A 21,465-nucleotide genomic window follows, 5' to 3' on the forward strand; every position below is an offset into this window, starting at 1 on the left:
CCACTTACTGGTTTCAGGCTTTAAATAATTTCTAAATTACTTATCATGCCTAATACAATGTAAATGCTATGTAAATAATTGATATTCTATATTGTTTAGAGAATAATGACAGGGAAAAAGTCTGTGCATGTTCAGTGTAGATGGAAGTTTTTTTCCAATATTTTTGACCCAAGATTGGTTGAATCCATGGATGTGGAATACACAAATATGGAGGACCAACTGTAGTTCTGTTGAATTCCAAAGCCAAAGTACATTACCACTATGTTCTTAAAAGCACTTCTTTTCTCTAGGCATGCCTGATAACTCCTTATTACCTGAGATGCTGAAGACATTTTCATTCCTGGATATAGATATAAATTGGGCACTATGAGTAAAGCATTAGCTTATCATCATGATCTTGGGATGTCTGTGACACACAAGTGTGCCCCCAAAAGTCTCATTATGGCAAACAAAGAGAAGATAAGAAATCTTACATCATTTCAAAAATAAAGAGGGGAATATTTTAGACAATTTGAAGGAGAGTGAAGATGTATCAAAAGTAAGTCCTCAGATGTCTTATTAGGATATAGAATTCATATACCTGCACATGACTCAAAAAATGAGCACATGCCTCAAGAAATAATCAGAAAGTACCCTATTACTGATATTAAGAAACACTCACCAAAGGATACTGTGGTCTTTAAGTTCTGGGGTACATATGCAGAACGTGCACCTTTGTTACATAGGTATGCACGTGCCATGGTGGTTTGCTGCACCTATCAACCCATCACCTACATTAGGTATTTCTCCTAATGCTATCCCTCCCCTAACCCCCCACCTCCCAACAGGCCCGGGTGTGTGATGTTTCCCTCCCTGTGTCTGTGTGTTCTCATTGTTCAACTCCCAATTATGAGTGAGAACATGTGGTCTTTGGTTTTCTGTCCTTGCGATATTTTGCTGAGAATGATGGTTTCCAGCTTCATCCATGTCCCTGAAAAGGACATGAACTCATCCTTTTTATGGCGGTATAGTATTCCATGGTGTATATGTGCCACATTTTCTTAATCCAGTCTATCACTGATGGACATTTGAATTGGTTCAATGCTTTTTAATGCTTTCACTGTTAATGCTTTCTGGAGCCCTGAAAAAGACCAGGCATCTAGGATTTACCGAAGTAGATACAGTCACATTCTGGCAAATGATTTGCATATCAGAAAAACGACCGTATCTGTAAAGATGCATAGATTATAATGTCCCTTGAGCAGAGAAGCTTGAATTTGAGGACAAGGAGAGAAAGGTCGGTGACGTTATGTTAGTTTTCTGTGGTGACCAGAGCAAATTACCACAAACGTAATAGCTTAAAACAACATTTTTTAAAAAAATTTTAGAGTAGAGTCTGTAGTTCAGAAATCTGAAATAGATCTCACTGGGCTAAAATCAAGAAATTGGCTGGACTGCCTTGCTTACTCAAGGCTTTAGGGGAAACCCATTTTCTTGCCTTTTTCAGCTTCTAGAGGCCAACCACATTCTTGGAGTTTTAGTCAATTTCTTTCTCTACAAAGCCAGCAACATCAGGCTGAGTCCTTTTGACACTGCCTCTTCTCTGGTACACTTCTGCCTCTTAGGACATTTCCCTTCAAAGGACACTCGTGATTATGTTGGGCTCACTTGATTATGCAGGACTTTCACCTTATTTTAAGGTTTGCTGATCAGCAACCTTAATTCCATCTGCAGCCTTAACTGCCCTTTTCCACGTAAACCGACACATTCAGAAGTTCCAGGGATTAGGATGTGGACTTTTCTTATAGGGGTGGAGACATTATTTGGTCTACCACAATTATATTCTTTTTAATCATCCCAAATGCCCATGAATGGGGACTTATTTCATTTTCCATTCATTGATGTATTATTAGAAATACAGGCATGTGTCACTTAGCAACAGGGATATATCCTGAGGTATGTGTTGTTAGTCAATACTGTAGTTGTGCAAACATCATACTGTACTCACACAAACCTAGATGGTACAGCCTGTTACACACTTAGGCTATATCATGTAGCCTATTTTTCCTCGGCTACAAACATGTACATGTTGCTCTACTGAATACTGTAAGCAATTGTAACACAGAGGTATTTGTGTATCTAAACATATCTAAACATAGAAAAGGTATAGTAAAAAATGCTATGAAAGACAAACAGTGATACACCTGAATAGGGCATTTACCATGAATGGAGTTTGCAGGACTGAACGTTGCTCTGAGTGAATCAGTGAGTGAGTGGTGAGTGGATGAAAAGTCTTAGGACATTACTGTTTGCTACTATGCAGTTTATGAACACTGGACATTTAGGCTATGCTAAATTTATAAAAAATAGTATTCTTTCTTCAATAATAAATTAACCTTAGCTTACTGTATCTTTTCTACTTTATATACTTTGACTTTTTCACTGTTTTGTAATAATACAGCTAAATCCATGAATGCATTGTACAGTGGTACAGAAATATTTTTTCTTTATATCCTTATTTTACACATTTTTTCATTTTAAAAATGTATTTATTTTTACTTTTTAAACATTTTTGTTAAAAATAAAGACACGAACACACACATTAGCCTAGACCTACACAGGATCAAGATCATCAGTACATTGTCTTCAACTTCCACACATTGTTCCACTGGAGGATCTTTTGGACAATAACATACATGAAGCTGTCATCTCCTAGGATAATGACGCCTTATTCTTGAATACCTCCTGAAGGACCTGAGTCTTTTTTACAGTTAACCTTTTCTTTTTTTCTAAGTAGAAGAAGTACTCTCTCAAATAACAATAAAAGGTAAAGTATAGTAAGTAACTAGTGATAGGATTTTTCAGCTTCATTATAATCTATGGAACCACTGTCCTACATGCAATCCATTGTTGATAGAAAAGTCATTATGTGGAACATGACTGTATTTTACTATTCTTTTAGTGATTATCTTGTAGATAACAAATTGCATCTTGACATCTTATTGTCTACTATAAATTACCATTTTTCCATTTTCCCAATAATGCTAGACAGAAGTTCAGAACTTTAAAAACTCAAATTATATCTCCTTCTTTTTGCATTATTCCTGCCACAAATCTAGTTCAAAGAATGTTTAAACCCCAATACAACATGAGTATTATTGTTTTTTTAGTCAATGTTTGCTTTTTTCTATATATTTACCTTTTCCAATGCTTTTTTTTTAAATTTATTTATTATTATTATACTTTAAGTTGTAGGGTACATGTGCATAACGTGCAGGATTGTTACATATGTATACTTGTGCCATGTTGGTCTGCTGCACCCGTCAACTCGTCATTTACATCAGGTATAACTCCCAATGCAATCCCTCCCACCTCCCACCTCCCCATGATAGGCCCCGGTGTGTGATGTTCCCCTTCCCGAGTCCAAGTGATCTCATTGTTCAGTTCCCACCTATGAGTGAGAACATGCGGTGTTTGGTTTTCTGTTCTTGTGATAGTTTGCTAAGAATGATGGTTTCCAGCTGCATCCATGTCCCTACAAAGGACGCAAACTCATCCTTTTTTATGGCTGCATAGTATTCCATGGTGTATATGTCCCACATTTTCTTAATCCAATCTGTCACTGATGGACATTTGGGTTGATTCCAAGTCTTTGCTATTGGGAATAGTGCTGCAATAAACATACGTGTGCATGTGTCTTTATAGCAGCATAATTTATAATCCTTTGGGTATATACCCAGTAATGGGATGGCTGGCTCATATGGTACATCTAGTTCTAGATCCTTGAGGAATCGCCATACTGTTTTCCATAATGGTTGAACTAGTTTACAATCCCACCAACAGTGTAAAAGTGTTCCTATTTCTCCACAGCCTCTCCAGCACCTGTTGTTTCCTGACTTTTTAATGATTGCCATTCTAACTGGTGTGAGATGGTATCTCATTGTGGTTTTAATTTGCATTTCTCTGATGGCCAGTGATGATGAGCATTTTTTCATATGTCTGTTGGCTGTATGAATGTCTTCTTTTGAGAAATGTCTGTTCATATCCTTTGCCCACTTTTGGATGGGGTTGTTTGTTTTTTTCTTGTAAATTTGTTTGAGTTCTTTGTAGGTTCTGGATATTAGCCCTTTGTCAGATGAGTAGATTGCAAAAATTTTCTCCCATTCTGTAGGTTGCCTGTTCACTCTGATGGTAGTTTCTTTTGCTGTGCAGAAGCTCTTTAGTTTAATTAGATCCCATTTGTCAATTTTAGCTTTTGCTGCCGTTGCTTTTGGTGTTTTAGACATGAAGTCTTTGCCCATGCCTATGTCCTGAATGGTACTACCTAGGTTTTCCTCTAGGATTTTTATGGTATTAGGTCTAACATTTAAGTCTCTAATCCATCTTGAATTAATTTTCGTATAAGGAGTAAGGAAAGGATCCAGTTTCAGCTTTCTACTTATGGCTAGCCAATTTTCCCAGCACCATTTATTAAATAGGGAATCCTTTCCCCATTTCTTGTTTTTCTCAGGTTTGTCAAAGATCAGATGGCTGTAGATGTGTGGTATTATTTCTGAGGACTCTGTTCTGTTCCATTGGTCTATATCTCTCTTTTGGTACCAGTACCATGCTGTTTTGGTTACTGTAGCCTTGTAGTATAGTCTGAAGTCAGGTAGCGTGATGCCCCCAGCTTTGTTCTTTTCACTTAGGATTGTCTTGGAGATGCGGGCTCTTTTTTGGTTCCATATGAACTTTAAAGCAGTTTTTTCCAATTCTGTGAAGAAACTCGTTGGTAGCTTGATGGGGATGGCATTGAATCTATAAATTACCTTGGGCAGTATGGCCATTTTCACGATATTGATTCTTCCTATCCATGAGCATGGTATGTTCTTCCATTTGTTTGTGTCCTCTTTTATTTCACTGAGCAGTGGTTTGTAGTTCTCCTTGAAGAGGTCCTTTACATCCCTTGTAAGTTGGATTCCTAGGTATTTTATTCTCTTTGAAGCAATTGTGAATGGAAGTTCATTCATGATTTGGCTCTGTGTTTTTCTGTTATTGGTGTATAAGAGTGCTTGTGATTTTTGCACATTAATTTTGTATCCTGAGACTTTGCTGAAGTTGCTTATCAGCTTAAGGAGATTTTGGGCTGAGACAATGGGGTTTTCTAAATATACAATCATGTCATCTGCAAACAGGGACAATTTGACTTCTTCTTTTCCTAACTGAATACCCCTGATTTCTTTCTCTTGCCTAATTGCCCTAGCCAGAACTTCCAACACTATGTTGAATAGGAGTGGTGAGAGAGGGCATCCCTGTCTTGTGCCAGTTTTCAAAGGGAATTTTTCCAGTTTTTGCCCATTCAGTATGATATTGGCTGTGGGTTTGTCATAAATAGCTCTTATTATTTTGAGGTACGTTCCATCAATACCGAATTTATTGAGCGTTTTTAGCATGAAGGGCTGTTGAATTTTGTCAAAAGCCTTTTCTGCATCTATTGAGATAATCATGTGGTTCTTGTCTTTGGTTCCGTTTATATGCTGGATTATGTTTATTGATTTGCGAATGTTGAACCAGCCTTGCATCCCAGGGATGAAGCCCACTTGATCATGGTGGATAAGCTTTTTGATGTGTTGTTGAATCCGGTTTGCCAGTATTTTATTGAGGATTTTTGCATCGATGTTCATCAGGGATATTGGTCTAAAATTCTCTTTTTTTGTTGTGTCTCTGCCAGGCTTTGGTATCAGGATGATGTTGGCCTCATAAAATGAGTTAGGGAGGATTCCCTCTTTTTCTATTGATTGGAATAGTTTCAGAAGGAATGGTACCAACTCCTCCTTATACCTCTGGTAGAATTCAGCTGTGAATCCATCTGGTCCTGGAATTTTTTTGGTTGGTAGGCTATTAATTATTGCCTCAATTTCAGAGCCTACTATTGGTCTATTCAGGGATTCAACTTCTTCCTGGTTTAGTCTTGGAAGAGTGTAAGTGTCCAGGAAATTATCCATTTCTTCTAGGTTTTCCAGTTTATTTGCGTAGAGGCGGTTATAGTATTCTCTGATGGTAGTTTGTATTTCTGTGGGGTCGGTGGTGATATCCCCTTTATCATTTTTAATTGCGTCGATTTGATTCTTCTCTCTTTTCTTCTTTATTAGTCTTGCTAGCGGTCTGTCAATTTTGTTGATCTTTTCAAAAAACCAACTCCTGGATTCATTGATTTTTTGGAGGGTTTTTTGTGTCTCTATCTCCTTCAGTTCTGCTCTGATCTTAGTTATTTCTTGCCTTCTGCTAGCTTTGGAATGTGTTTGTTCTTGCTTCTCTAGTTCTTTTAATTGCGATGTTAGAGTGTCAATTTTTGATCTTTCCTGCTTTCTCTTGTGGGCATTTAGTGCTATGAATTTCCCTCTACACACTGCTTTAAATGTGTCCCAGAGATTCTGGTATGTTGTATCTTTGTTCTCATTGGTTTCAAAGAACATCTTTATTTCTGCCTTCATTTCGTTATGTACCCAGTAGTCATTCAGGAGCAGATTGTTCAGTTTCCATGTAGTTGAGCGGTTTTGATTGAGTTTCTTAGTCCTGAGTTCTAGTTTGATTGCACTGTGGTCTGAGAGACAGTTTGTTATAATTTCTGTTCTTGTACATTTGCTGAGGAGTGCTTTACTTCCAATTATATGGTCAATTTTGGAGTAAGTACGATGTGGTGCTGAGAAGAATGTATATTCTGTTGACTTGGGGTGGAGAGTTCTATAGATGTCTATTAGGTCTGCTTGCTGCAGAGATGAGTTCAATTCCTGGATATCCTTGTTAACTTTCTGTCTTGTTGATCTGTCTAATGTTGACAGTGGAGTGTTGAAGTCTCCCATTATTATTGTATGGGAGTCTAAGTCTCTTTGTAAGTCTCTAAGGACTTGCTTTATGAATCTGGGTGCTCCTGTATTGGGTGCATATATATTTAGGATAGTTAGCTCTTCCTGTTGAATTGATCCCTTTACCATTATGTAATGGCCTTGTTTGTCTCTTTTGATCTTTGATGGTTTAAAGTCTGTTTTATCAGAGACTAGGATTGCAACCCCCGCATTTTTTTGTTCTCCATTTGCTTGGTAAATCTTCCTCCATCCCTTTATTTTGAGCCTATGTATGTCTCTGCGTGTGAGATGGGTCTCCTGAATACAGCAGACTGATGGGTCTTGACTCTTTATCCAGTTTGCCAGTCTGTGTCTTTTCATTGGAGCATTTAGTCCATTTACATTTAAGGTTAAGATTGTTATGTGTGAACTTGATCCTGCCATTATGATATTAACTGGTTATTTTGCTCGTTAGTTGATGCAGTTTCTTCCTAGCCTCGACGGTCTGTACATTTTGGCATGTTTTTGCAATGGCTGGTACCGGTTGTTCCTTTCCATGTTGAGAGCTTCCTTCAGGGTCTCTTGTAAGGCAGGCCTAGTGGTGACAAAATCTCTAAGCATTTGCTTATCTGTAAAGGATTTTATTTCTCCTTCACTTATGAAACTTAGTTTGGCTGGATATGAAATTCTGGGTTGAAAATTCTTTTCTTTAAGAATGTTGAATATTGGCCCCCACTCTCTTCTGGCTTGGAGAGTTTCTGCCGAGAGATCTGCTGTGAGTCTGATGGGCTTCCCTTTGTGGGTAACCCGACCTTTCTCTCTGGCTGCCCTTAAGATTTTTTCCTTCATTTCAACTTTGGTGAATCTGGCAATTATGTGTCTTGGAGTTGCTCTTCTCGAGGAGTATCTTTGTGGCGTTCTCTGTATTTCCTGGATTTGAATGTTGGCCTGCCCTACTAGGTTGGGGAAGTTCTCCTGGATGATATCCTGAAGAGTGTTTTCCAACTTGGTTCCATTTTCCCCCTCACTTTCAGGCACCCCAATCAGACGTAGATTTGGTCTTTTTACATAATCCCATACTTCTTGCAGGCTTTGTTCATTTCTTTTTCTTCTTTTTTCTTTTGGTTTCTCTTCTCGCTTCATTTCATTCATTTGATCCTCAATCGCTGATACTCTTTCTTCCAGTTGATCGAGTCGGTTACTGAAGCTTGTGCATTTGTCACGTATTTCTCGTGTCATGGTTTTCATCTCTTTCATTTCGTTTATGACCTTCTCTGCATTAATTAGTCTAGCCGTCAATTCTTCCACTTTTTTTTCAAGATTTTTAGTTTCTTTGCGCTGGGTACGTAATTCCTCCTTTAGCTCTGAGAAATTTGATGGACTGAAGCCGTCTTCTGTCATCTCTTCAAAGTCATTCTCCGTCCAGCTTTGATCCATTGCTGGCGATGAGCTGCGCTCCTTTGCCGGGGGAGATGTGCTCTTATTTTTTGAATTTCCAGCTTTTCTGCCCTGCTTTTTCCCCATCTTTGTGGTTTTATCTGCCTCTGGTCTTTGATGATGGTGATGTACTGATGGGGTTTTGGTGTAGGTGTCCTTCCTGTTTGATAGTTTTCCTTCTAACAGTCAGGACCCTCAGCTGTAGGTCTGTTGGAGATTGCTTGAGGTCTACTCCAGACCCTGTTTGCCTGGGTATCAGCAGCAGAGGCTGCAGAAGATAGAATATTTCTGAACAGCGAGTGTACCTGTCTGATTCTTGCTTTGGAAGCTTCCTCTCAGGGGTGTACTCCACCCTGTGAGGTGTGGGGTGTCAAACTGCCCCTAATGGGGGATGTCTCCCAGTTAGGCTACTCAGGGGTCAGGGACCCACTTGAGCAGGCAGTCTGTCCGTTCTCAGATCTCAACCTCCGTGTTGGGAGATCCACTGCTCTCTTCAAAGCTGTCAGACAGAGTCGTTTGCGTCTGCAGAGGTTTCTGCTGCTTTTTTGTTGTTGTTGTTGTTGTTGTGTAGCTGTGCCCTGTCCCCAGAGGTGGAGTCTACAGAGACAGGCAGGTTTCCTTGAGCTGCTGTGAGCTCCACCCAGTTGGAGCTTCCCAGCAGCTTTGTTTACCTACTTAAGCCTCAGCAATGGCGGGCGCCCCTCCCCCAGCCTCGCTGCTGCCTTGCCGGTAGATCACAGACTGCTGTGCTAGCAATGAGGGAGGCTCCGTGGGCGTGGGACCCTCCCGGCCAGGTGTGGGATATGATCTCCTGGTGTGCCTGGTTGCTTAAAGCGCAATATTGGGGTGGGAGTTACCCGATTTTCCAGGTGTTGTGTGTCTCAGTTCCCCTGGCTAGGAAAAGGGATTCCCTTCCCCCTTGCGCTTCCCAGGTGAGGCGATGCCTCGCCCTGCTTCAGCTCTCGCTGGTCGGGCTGCAGCAGCTGACCAGCACAGATCGTCCGGCACTCCCCAGTGAGATGAACCCAGTACCTCAGTTGAAAATGCAGAAATCACCGGTCTTCTGTGTCGCTCGCGCTGGGAGTTGGAGACTGGAGCTGTTCCTATTCGGCCATCTTGCTCCGCCCCCTCTCCAATGCTTTTAATTTCGCTCCATATTTCTGTGCTTGTCTCTGGGATCATTTTTCTTTTGACTAAAGAACACATTTGATATAATGCAGGTTTGCTGCTAACAAATACTCTCGGTATTTGCTTATCTGAAAACTACTTTTTCATTTTAAAAGAATATTTTCACTGTGTATAGAATGGGATGTTGGTGGTTATTTTACATATATAAATCTATTATCTTTCAGCTTCTTTCATTTCTACTGAGAATCCGTTGTTTGTACTATTTTTGACCATTTAAAGATAAGGAGACATTTACATCAGGCACAAGTATACATATGTAACAAACCTGCACGTTATGCACATGTACCCTAGAACTTAAAGTATAATAATAATAATAAATTAAAAAAAAAAAGATAAGGAGACATTTTTCTCTGATTGACTTCAGTGTATTTCTCTTTGTTACTGGTTTCTGTTAATTTAAATATGATATGCTTATTCAGGGCTTTCATAAACTATGTGGACCTTGTTGAATATATGGGTTGATGTGTTTTACCAGTTTAGGGCAATTCTCAACCATTGTCTCTTGAAATATTGCTTCTGTACCTCCTTTTCCTCTACCGTTTAAGTTTCTATGAATGTTACATCTTTTAAATGTCCTACATGTATTTCACATATCTTTATATTTTCATTTTTTGTGCTTTCATTTAGCTATTTCTATTGACTTGTTTTTCTTTTCTTGGAATAGCTTTCTGTTACCTTTAATATTCCTTTAAATGCATTTATTTTGATAGATTTTTTTATTTCTAGAATTTACATTGAATTATTTATTAATATATCCCAATTCTTTGGTGAATTTTCCCATTATTTCATCAGCTTTTCCCCATTTTCCTTTACTTTTTGAAAAATGCTAATTGGATTTACTTTAGTTAATTCAAAGTTCTTTTCTGTTCTGCTGGTGTGTCTTTTTCCCTCTGTCTGGGCAAAGCCCATATCCTCATCTTTTTCTTCTTGCAGGGAATTGACATATGCCTCCAGGGAAAGAAAATGGCTCTAGATGTCAGTTTACCTCTCCAAGATTCTCCACTCTCCAGAGTCTGAGAGGGCAACCTCTTGTTGCCCTTGCTTCATAGCTTCCTAATGCCTTTGAACACACACAGACACACACAGTGATTTTAAAATATGACTTTTCTAGTTATTTTCAGCAGGAGTATTGATCTTACATAGACTTACATCCTGCTTAGAAGTCAGGGCATCCTTTTTAAAAAAGGCTAATACCACCAACAACATACCTATAGATGAACAAGTTGGGTTTATTACTTGTAGTGATAAAGAATGCACAACATTTGGAATTAGGAGGGTGTTACAAAAATATTATTATAGGTTATGGGCTTGTTTTAGGTGATTTTGAAGAAGGCTTAAGGATTTGATGCTTTTCTATAAATTAAATGCTTCCAGGAAGTAGCATTTAATTTTCCTTTGATAAATTCACAAATCTTATCTATAGAAAGTGAGATTAAGGCTGAGTTGATAATAAACCTAGAGTCACTCTAATTAACTGAGGGGGATTGCTCGGTAGTTTGAGGCTTGGACAATGTTTATGTTTGGATTATAAAATGGTCTTTTTTTTCTGGATACATTGTGATCACAGGCTGGTCTTGTAAACGACATTCTGAATGGTTTGTATTTAACAAAAGAGCACCAAACTTCAGCTGTGAGTGCCAGACCAGTCTCTAGCAAATAGCACCAGATCAGCAATTGGATGTCATGAATGACTTTTCTTGTTTTAACAAATAGATGGAGAATATAAGGAATTAGAACAGTTGCTCTGACTGCTACATTTTTTCTAAATTTATTAGTACATATCCAAGGCCATTGCAGGAAAAGAGCAAAGAAAGAAAAGGAAGAAAGGAAGGAAAGAAGGGAGGAAGGGAGGGAGGAAGGGAGGGAGGGAGGGAACAAGGGAGGAAGGAAAGGAAGGAAAGAATTTTGACAGTGTTAAGCTAGGAGATTTTTCCTAATACATGGTATAAAATAAGGTATCACTTAGGAAGCAATTATTGGGATAAAATTAAAGGATGAGGAGGAAGGGACTGGAGTGAGTAAGGAAGGGTAATAATCATTACAGATGGATGAAGCAGCTTGTTATAAACAGTGAAAGCTAATTTGGAACTGCAGAAAATGAAAGATATTTGATATTGCTGTAGTTCAGAGAGAAAAAGAGTGATGTAAGATGTAGTTTCAGGGAAGATCAGTGAAAAATTGAAAAGATAGTATCATAAGCCTGTGAAAATATGTTTTTAGGGAGAGAAGCCAGAATTATTGAAATGTAGACAAGGTGAATATTTTCAATATATATTCTCTCAAATCTTTTGAAATTTCAATCATGTGAATGTTTAATCTTTGTCAATAATATTTTATTAAAATGTGGATACAAAATTAATCATTATTGATAGGAAAAATGGCAGAGGAAGAAATATATGGTAATTAAAAATATATTAAATTATTTGCTTATTTGAAGAGAATGAAGGATATTCTGAATATCATTGAAATTTATAAAGTACAGATATTAAAATTTTACCCATGAGAATAGAAATACAGTTTATAACTCTATAATAAACAGGGGGAATAATAAAAAAAAATCTGATGGGAGACAGAAAGGGAGAAAAACTATGTAAATCAAAATATGTAAAGCAGGTAAACTGAACACATGTATTTATTTAAGTATTAATATTAATACAACTATTAACTCATGGTGAATAGTATAATGTGTGAGAAAGCAAAAGCAAGTGAGAAATTTTCAAAAAATGAAAATGGGAAGCACATGGATGTGTATGACAACGATTTTGCAAAGCAAAGAGATATAGAACCCAACTGATTACAGAGGAAGAAGTGAACAAGAAACCATGCAATTCTGCTAAGTCAGAAAGTTTCATGTATTTAAGGCAGCTGAAGCTCAGGAAGAGGGGATGATATCGTGTGGAACTCAAAACAGGAGATTTCTTGAAAGTCAATGTGCAGAGATTCACTCCTCATCACCACAAAGGCAGGTGATTATTATTATATGCTTTTTTATGTGCATATAATGTTAAGAGATAAAAGTGTCCATCTTATAAGTGTATAGCTCAAAAATTATTGCAAAATGAATACATCCTGTTCCCTCAATACAGATCAGGAAATATGCCCCACAGTAATGTCAGTTTTGGTAGGTGTTCCACATGCAGTTAAAAAATGGGTAGTACATAATTGTTATTTTCTTGTTTTTTAATTATTAATAAGATCGATATTTTTAATGATGTTTTTCAAATATTTTAAATAATTAATTTTGTGGTTTTGGCCTAGTTGTGTTATTTCCTAGAAAAGCTGTAATAAAATTTTTCATTGTCATTATGCATTTGACTGCTTATTTTTGTAGCTCTGACAATTGTCTTCTTGTACTCCAACTCTCTGAGTTTGCTGTAAGCTCTTCTTATTTACTCATCTATTACTTTTAAATTGATATATTTCTTAAGGGAAAAAATCTCCATAAATATCAGGCATACTTCTCTAGGCTTCACTTCTGTTTGGAATCTTGATCTTTACATCCTCATTGCCTTGAGTGCTCTCTGAAGTCATTTAAAACTATTTCTATATCTTTTCAAATTGTTCTTGGCAGGAGAATTGGCTTGAAGCAAACTCGTATTCCCTTGATAAATGTGAAAGTGTTTATTTAGTGTCCTAATTTTTAATTTAACTCCATGCTTAGCTGAATATAATGACTTGTAACGTTGTCTTGTTGAGAACATAAAAGATAGTTCCAAAAGTATAAATTTTAAGTTAAAATAGTAGAATATAAAGGTAGAAAATCCCAGAGAGTCATGAGATTCTGCTTATTACACAATTTCATAGACACCAAGAGATTCCAAGATTCTTTTCACTGTGTGATTTTCTAGGATTCTTCCTGAACCTGATATTGTCTCTGAGACTGGACTTCAGGGTAAAGATTGGAAAAAATAGAACTAGAAGGAGCATTACATGTAAAGAAATCCATTCTAGAATGAAGCCGAAGATATTCAGTAAATTGGCAATAATCTGAGAAACATCTAAGGACAAGTTATCTTTACAGAGCTTCAGTATTTCCAATGGCCTTACATTTACTAAATATAATATAGTAATAATATTTAAGAAGGCTGATAATTCACTATGCAATCTCAGAGGGAAAATGGAAGTGACTTCCTAAGATTCTCATTTTATGTTAAGTCATTTAGCAATCTGGTCCTAACATCTTTTCCTGTACCTACCTGGTTGTGGGATGTCTTTTTACAGATACTCTAATGTTACTCAGATGTTCCTTCTTCTCTTCTCATCCCAGGAAATAATCACTCTCTTATTTATCTGGCCACTGATGAAATTATTCTTCTTGTGGATTTACTTGCTTGGTTTCCATTGATAATTTTGAGGCATTGTCCTCTACAGAGTTGTGTCATCTATCAGCAGGCTATTAATTTAGGGTATGGCTACAGACAACTGCAGATCCCCAGGTCAGAATCTCTAGAAGCAGAGTATATGGAAACTTGGAGGCAGTCTCACACTATTAACTGTGCAAGAAATTAAGACTTCTTGTAAAAGCACTCTTTGTCAATTATTGACATCTTTACAATGCAAAATGCAAGCAAATTATTTAAAATGTTTAAAATTTATATTCATAAGCTTTATCAGTGTGTGCTTATTTGTAAAAGGATCATTATAAGGTCAATTTAAAAGTTGTTTCTAAACATCATTCCAGGAAGTGAAATGTACAGCAGAGATGGAGAATGTAGAAAAAAAAAGTTCTTTCTAAGTTCTTTTAGTGGAAGAAACCTTGTATCTTTTGTCACTGCTTTATCTCTAGGGCCTAGAAGTATACCTGACCCATTGAGTAACCTCAATAAATTCTACTTGGCTGACTACTAATGAGATCAAAGAGCTTTATTTCTTGCTTCGTTGACACAATTTAGGGGTTAAGAGCTCAGACTCTGAAGTCTTACCCAGGTACATTCCAATGCTAGGTCTTAGATGCAGAGATTTAAGCACGATGTTTACTGTATGTAAACATCAGTTTTTCATCTGAAAAGTAATAATTACATTAATCCTATTTCTTAGGGTTGCTATAGGAAGTGATGAAAATAATAAAATTCTTAGTATATATTTTATGTTAAAAATCTTAATTTCTTTCCCTGAAAATGTAAGTATAAACTGTATCATTTTAAATGCCTGCAAAAGAGCATCCAACGAGGTAGAAAATATGAATATCTACAAAGAGGATGTTTGCCTCTAAAAGTTTCTGCAACCTGGATGAGAGAGTCTCAGAAGTTTGCATAATAAACAAGATTTTTAATCTTTGAGACTTCCAACTTAGGGCCTTGGTAAGGTTGGGTGAATGCCACATCATAGCCTGTAGTGGAAGCCTCCTTTGAACTAGCTGGTATGTTTCTCTCCTATTGAATTCAGAGAGCAATAACTGAAGACAATATAATACACTTTACTTCCTCTCTCCCTAGCACAGAGGGCTCAATAGAGTTCCCATTATACCTTCCAACTCCCAGGTGCCTTTTCCTTATGAGGAATGCTGTGTTACTATCTTTTCTGCATTCCTGCTCCAGGTATACAAGGTAATGAAGAAAACCTCATACCACATGTTTTAAAATAGCCTCACTTTCTTGTACTGTTCTGTCACACATAATTCACCTCTACCTGCACCCTCACCTCAGTTCATGGTCAGACTGTAGAGAACCTCCTGTTACACGCCATGTTTTAAGGTGATATCAATTACATAACATGCAATCTAGGGCCACCTGTTATTATAGAAAGCAAGCAAACAAACAAAAACATTTCTTCCTACTATGGTTTTTGGCTACACTCTGGGTCTTTTTTCTGATAGCATTCGGACAATGGCACCACGGATCTCCCTGGTCTTAATGCTATAGACAATAGGATTGACAACAGGTGGGAAGAAGAGGTAGGCACTGGCCATCATGGCTTGCAGCAGAGGGGACACACGATGTCTAAGGCGGTGCACTATAGACAAGCTAATCATAGGCACATAGTAAGCAAGCACAGCACAGATATGTGAGCCACACGTGTTGAATGCCTTCTTCCGCCCTTCTCCAGTGGCAATACCCAGTACAGTGTGGAGTATGAGCCCATAGGAGATCACAATCAGCAACAAATCCAGCCCAAAAGTAGAGGTAACAATGAAAATCCCATAGATATTATTAACAGAAATGTTCCCACAAGATAGATAGATAAGATTTGGGTGCAGACAATAGGAATGTGAGAGGGCATTGTGGCCACAGAAGGACAGACGCCGTAAGAGAATGGGCAATGGAGTCATGAGCATAATGCTTTTCAGTACGATAATAGCTCCTGTGCCAAAGACCCTGGGCAGTGTCAGGATAGCTGTATAACGCAGTGGGCTGTAGATGGCTACAAAGCGGTCCAAAGACATGGCCAGCAGCACAGCTGACTCCATAATAGATAAAGAATGGATGGAGAACATCTGGAGAAGACAAGTTTCAAAACTAATTTCAGTATTTCCAAAAAGGAATATGCCTAACACTGTAGGCAGGGTGGATGCAGAGACACCAACCTCGGCCAGTGCCAACATGGCAAGAAAGAGGTACATGGGTTGATGTAGGGCAACATCTGTTCTGATGACATGAAGAATGATTCCATTCCCAAGGAAAATGATGATGTATATCAGGCAGAAGGGGATGGATACCCAGAGATGCTCTGCCTCCAACCCTGGGATGCCAACCAAAATGAATGTCGTAGGTAAAAACCCTGAAGAGTTATTAGAATTTTTCATGCTGACATATCATCCCCTGGGATCAGTGCCACCTTGAAAATTAGAAACAAATTAGTGAGATGACATCATTATGAAGAAAGATAACGGCGCTGAGGGAAGGGAAGAAAAAAGCAAACTCACAGATTTATTTGGCCGAATTTCTTATTTCTAAAAACTGACAAATGACCACCATCAAGAAATTTCCAATATGGAGAGTGCTACAGCCTCTGTCATAGGCAGATAGAAAATTATGTTATAGAAAATTACATTATGTTATAGACAGAAAGAAAATTATGCCTCTGATCAGATGCAGTGGCTCATGCCTGTAATCCCAGCACTTTGGGAGGCCAATGTAGGCAGATCGCTTGAGCCCAGGAGTTTGAGACCAGCTTAGGCAACATGGCAAAACTCTATCTCTACTAAAAAAAGACAAAAATTATCCAGGCTTGGTGGAGTGTGCCTGTAGTCCTAGCTATTTGAGAGACTGAGGCGGGAGGATCACTTGGGACCAGAAGGCAAAGATTGCAGTGAGCCAAGATTGCACCCCTACACTTATGCCTGGGCAACAACATGAGATAAAAGAAAAGAAGAGAGAAAAGAAGGAAAAAACAAAATAAAAGAAGAGGGAGGGAGGGAGGGAAGGAAGGAAGGAGGGAAGAAGGAAGGAAAGAAGAGAGGAAAGAAGGAAGGAAAGGAGAGGAAAGAAGGAAGGAAGAAAAGGAAGAGAGAGAGAAAGAAAAGAAGGGAAGGGAAGGAAGGAACAAAAGGAAGGAAGGAAGGAAAAAGAAAAGAAAGAAGAAGGAGAAGAAGAAGAAAAGGAGGGAAGGAAGGATAAGAAAGAAAAAGGGAAGAAAGGAAGAAAGAAAGAAAAGAAAGATTATGCATTTAAGGTGTAGTGCACCTTGGATAAACTCAGAGAGAAATGACTGTCTTGCATTGGTGTGGAGATGTGTGGCCCTAAAAAGCTGCTGGGGAAAGAGACAAATGTAAGCAATCCCAAAATGAGAGATGGAATAATGAATAATGTCAGGAATAGGGAAAATATTTTATTGGTAAATATATAAAGATGAGGTCCATAGCATGGTATATAAAAAGAGCTAAAAATTACCTGATGAATGAATATAATTGTATGAATAATTAAGCAAGGCTGAGATAGTGACAGTGGCCAGAGTCTGGAGCAAGTGGCAGAGAATTAAACTAGAAAAGCAAGAAATTTGGACCCACACTGGGTTAGCCATCCCATGTTTTGAAAATTCTAGGAGTCAACTAGAAAGATTATGTGCAAAGGTGTGGAAGATTCAGGAAGGAGAAGGAACCTACATTTGTGGATGTGTGTGCAGACTTTAAGGTTCATGGTTCATAAAAATATTCTGTCAATGATGACATCCACAATTTGTTGACTCAACAGTTCTCAAAGAAACTTACCTTATCCATTGGGACTTTTTCTTTCTAGCTCAGACACACTGCTGAATACACTACAGCAACAACACTGGAAATCTAAACAGATTTTCAAGGGATATTCTCCTGGGGAGGAGAGGAAGGCAGTCGAGGGAAAGAGAAAACCACCTGCCTGAATTGGGTGTGTTTTGAGATAAGCATTGTCTGGGTCAGCAGTTATAACATTAGAATCCTAGACGAGCATAGTAGGAAGGACCTCTGAAGATTGTTTTCAAGTCGTTCACCCAGATGCACACAAACACACACAGACACACCTGCTTACCTATTCACACATGAACAAACATGCTTCCCACATGTGCTGAAAATCTGATTCTTGTATGAACTTTCCATTCAGCCACTGCTGAACTTACACATCAACAGGGACCTCACTATTCCATGATGGTTATTATTAAGTTCTTTGCTCTGCAGATCTAGGACCAGTCAGCGCACCTCTATGTCACGGACCATGCAGGACCTAGGCAACACAGAGTCCTAGACCTACTCAGAAAATCTCTGCAACTTTCAACCACAGCTCATGAAGAACAAATCTTCTTCCACAAATATTCAAATTTTCGTCACCTATGCTGAAGTCTTATCTCCAAGCTAGTCACAATTATATTAAGTACTACAAAGGAAATGTTCAAGATACTTTGAGAGGGTCCTAAAGGGAAAAACCCAATTTATTCTTAAAAGTCAGGAAAAGTTTTCCTTGGAAAGTGGCATTTTAGCTAAGACCTAAGAATTAGTAGAAAATTTCCAGGCTAGGTTGTATGCAATGTGGTGCAGATAAAAAAAAGGAGATTACCATGGCAGTGGGTATATAAGATGGTACTTTGACAAAAGCTAAAATAAAATATGGAGAAAATAAAAACTGTAGATGTAATAGGATATTAAAATAATTGATTTTTTTCATATTTTTCCTATCATAAAAATATGGAAAGAAAAAATTAATTGCCTGGCTAAATAGACTAAATACAAGATCTCTGGACACTTATCATGCTCTGATACAATGTAACAGAGTAGATTATCAGTTTAGGAAAAGCTCTGTGCTGTGGGCTATGTTAAAATGTAGGGCAGGGAAATTCAGGGACAAATTATTGACCTTAACGAATGATCACACATGTCAGAACATCTTATGGCTGAAAATGAGAAACATTTGTCTTCCCCATTCTTATGCCCTTATGTTCCTTTCTCACCTCCAAAAGCTCAACATAGCCTTCTTATTTCTTTAAATAGATCAAATATTGATCTGCCTCTGGATTGAGCAGCTGTTCTTCCCGTGTGCTGCCTTGCTGAATCCTCGATCCCACTGCACCCTCTATCTTGCCTGCCACACCTCAAATAAACGGATATTGGAAGAAACAAATCTTGACTGACACTTGAGACTAGAGTCTTTCCTCCTCTGCCTTCTCTGCCCCTCTGTGGTCTCTTTTTTTTCTTTCTTGCATTTTTTTTTTTTTTTTGTATCTTTCTCAGTTTCCGTCTCCAGAGTCTCTACCGCCAGATAAGAGACTTGAAATAGATCTTAAAACAATCATTCTCCTGAGTTTAGGATTTGTTTGACAAGAGCATTTTAGCTTGAACGTTTACAAAATAGATCATGTAGTCTATACCCCAGTATAATAGGACACAACAAATCAGCAGAAAAAAATAGAATGTGGGAGAGCAACGACTATACCCCTGGTGCTGGACAGAATTGGAGGTGAATCTTATGTGCAGCATAACTTTGCATACTTTACCTTTGCGCACATTCATATCTTTATTTTTAAAGATAAAGATGTTAATACTTACCTCAGGGACTGGCTCTAAATATTTAATGTGAGCCTTTAGCAACCAGTGAATGTTAATATTCTCTCCACTCTCTCTCTCTTTCAGGCATTCTCAGAAGGAGTCAATCACAGTCAGCTTATTTCCAACTTTTTATTAAAAATTGTCTTTCCTTGTTATTGGCTCACTGATACTCAGACCACATCTGTGAGGTAAACAAGGAGACAAGAATTTCCCACTTAGTAGATGAGCATATAAACCAGACATATGCATTTCATGAGTAACCCAAGATAATATGATGGCAAAACTCTTTCAAGAATTCATGATGTTCTCTGGTGTTTTTGTTTTGTTTTCCACCTGTCACCAATTTAGGACATAATTCCTCTCATTCTACCAGACAGGTTCAAGAAGCTAGGGAGTTGACTACTATCTTAGGAAAAATGCTAAGGGCTTCACACTGTGACATGGGGTTGGGACTCCTGAATGCTGCTTCAGAAGGCAGGGCTTGGGGATTGTATTAGTTCATTCTCACACTGCTATAAAGATACTACCTGAGACTGGGTAATTTATAAACAAAGGAGGTTTAATTGACTCACATTTCCACATAGCTGGGGAGGCCTCAGAGAACTTACAATTATGGGAGAAGGGGAAGCAGACACACCTTACATGGTGGCAGGCAAGAGAGAGCTAGCAAGAAGAGGGAAAACTGCCTTATAAAACCATCAGATCTCATGAAGACTCAGTATCACGAGAACTGCATAGGGGAAACTGACCCCATGATCCAATAATCTCCCACGTGGTCCCTCTCCTGACACATGGGGATTGTGGGGATTACAGTTCAATATGAAATTTTAGTAGGGACACAGAGCCAAGCCATATCAGGGATCATGGGCTTGTACACTCACCTCAAGTAGAACTGGCCTCTGAGCCTCAGATGGGATGGGGAAGCTCAGTTCAACAAGTCCCAGCCACTGTGGCATTCATATCTTCTTAGTCCTGGGGCTGGAATGCTGCCTTATTTTTTTAAAAAGCTGATAAGAGTCCCTGGGAGTGGAGTAATAGGGAGAAAGTTAGGTTCCCTGAGGAGCAATTACCCAGGTAATAACATCACCCTCTCTCAATATCCAGAGAACCTAAGGGAAACAAGCAAAGATATAGAGTCAATGTCTTTGTGAAATGAGTGTAATAATAGTATTTATCTAGTATATTTAAATAACTAATATATGTAAATTGCTTAAAAAGTGTCTGTCTTATAAAAAGTACAGTAGAAATATTAGCTGATATAAGTATTATTGGGCAATTGTATCCTAAAGAAATGAAACATTAGTCTATTGTGGTCATCAACTATCACTTTTATGAATGTGTATTTATTAAGAAAGGAGAAGGTCACAGAATTGTTAGTATCCAGAGAACATCAAGAATGTTTAATTTCAGGAGATGACAGAATGTAAAGGGTTAAGCTATAGTGAGAAAAGGTTCTAGATTAGGTTGGCATACGGATGGGGGAAAGATTAATCAAAAAGCTGTGATGAATAGAGCTTCCCAGCATATGTGAACCAATGAGTTTTGATTGTTTGTATATGGTTGGTCCATTGGATAATTGTCTGACTGAAAAGAGGAAAAAAATGTGATTTGAAAGTCCACTATGATCCATTTATAAGACTTAATAAAACTGCTTTGAAAATACTTATTTTTTGAGCCACTGGCTTAACAAGAGAGGACTTTTGTGAATTGGTGAGAAAATGCTTTAAATGATAGCTTATGTGGTACAGATTAGATCTATAGATTAGATTAGATTAGATCACATAGATTAGATCTACATCACATGTGGTATGGATTATATGTGTGTGTATATATATATCTGGATCTAATATACGTGTGTGTATACACACACACACACACACACCTGTGATTAGGAAATGGGGTATTAGAGTTTAAAAAGAGAAGAAAAGTACTTCTGGTTGATCATGAGGTACAGAATATGACTGTGGAGTGAGTGGCAAAAGTAGTATTGAAATAAACTTCATTGGAATTGAAAAAGATCAGAACTTGTGATGAAAGATCAATGGATGGATGATTCATATGAACACCAAGTTGAATTTCGGCTGTTGG

The 21,465-nt window shown here is 38.0% G+C and overlaps 1 protein-coding gene across 1 annotated transcript; it reads right to left on the minus strand.

The window, feature by feature from the left end:
- Positions 1-15,216: 15,216 nt before the first annotated feature.
- On the minus strand, positions 15,217-16,170 carry LOC112605550 (olfactory receptor 51J1). Its single transcript, XM_025355117.1, is given in 3 exon segments — positions 15,217-15,606; positions 15,608-15,867; positions 15,870-16,170. Coding segments are annotated over 3 exon segments (951 nt in total).
- Positions 16,171-21,465: the final 5,295 nt, after the last annotated feature.

This window comes from Theropithecus gelada, chromosome 14, assembly GCF_003255815.1.
Source record: "Theropithecus gelada isolate Dixy chromosome 14, Tgel_1.0, whole genome shotgun sequence".
Taxonomy (NCBI): Eukaryota; Metazoa; Chordata; class Mammalia; order Primates; family Cercopithecidae; genus Theropithecus; species Theropithecus gelada.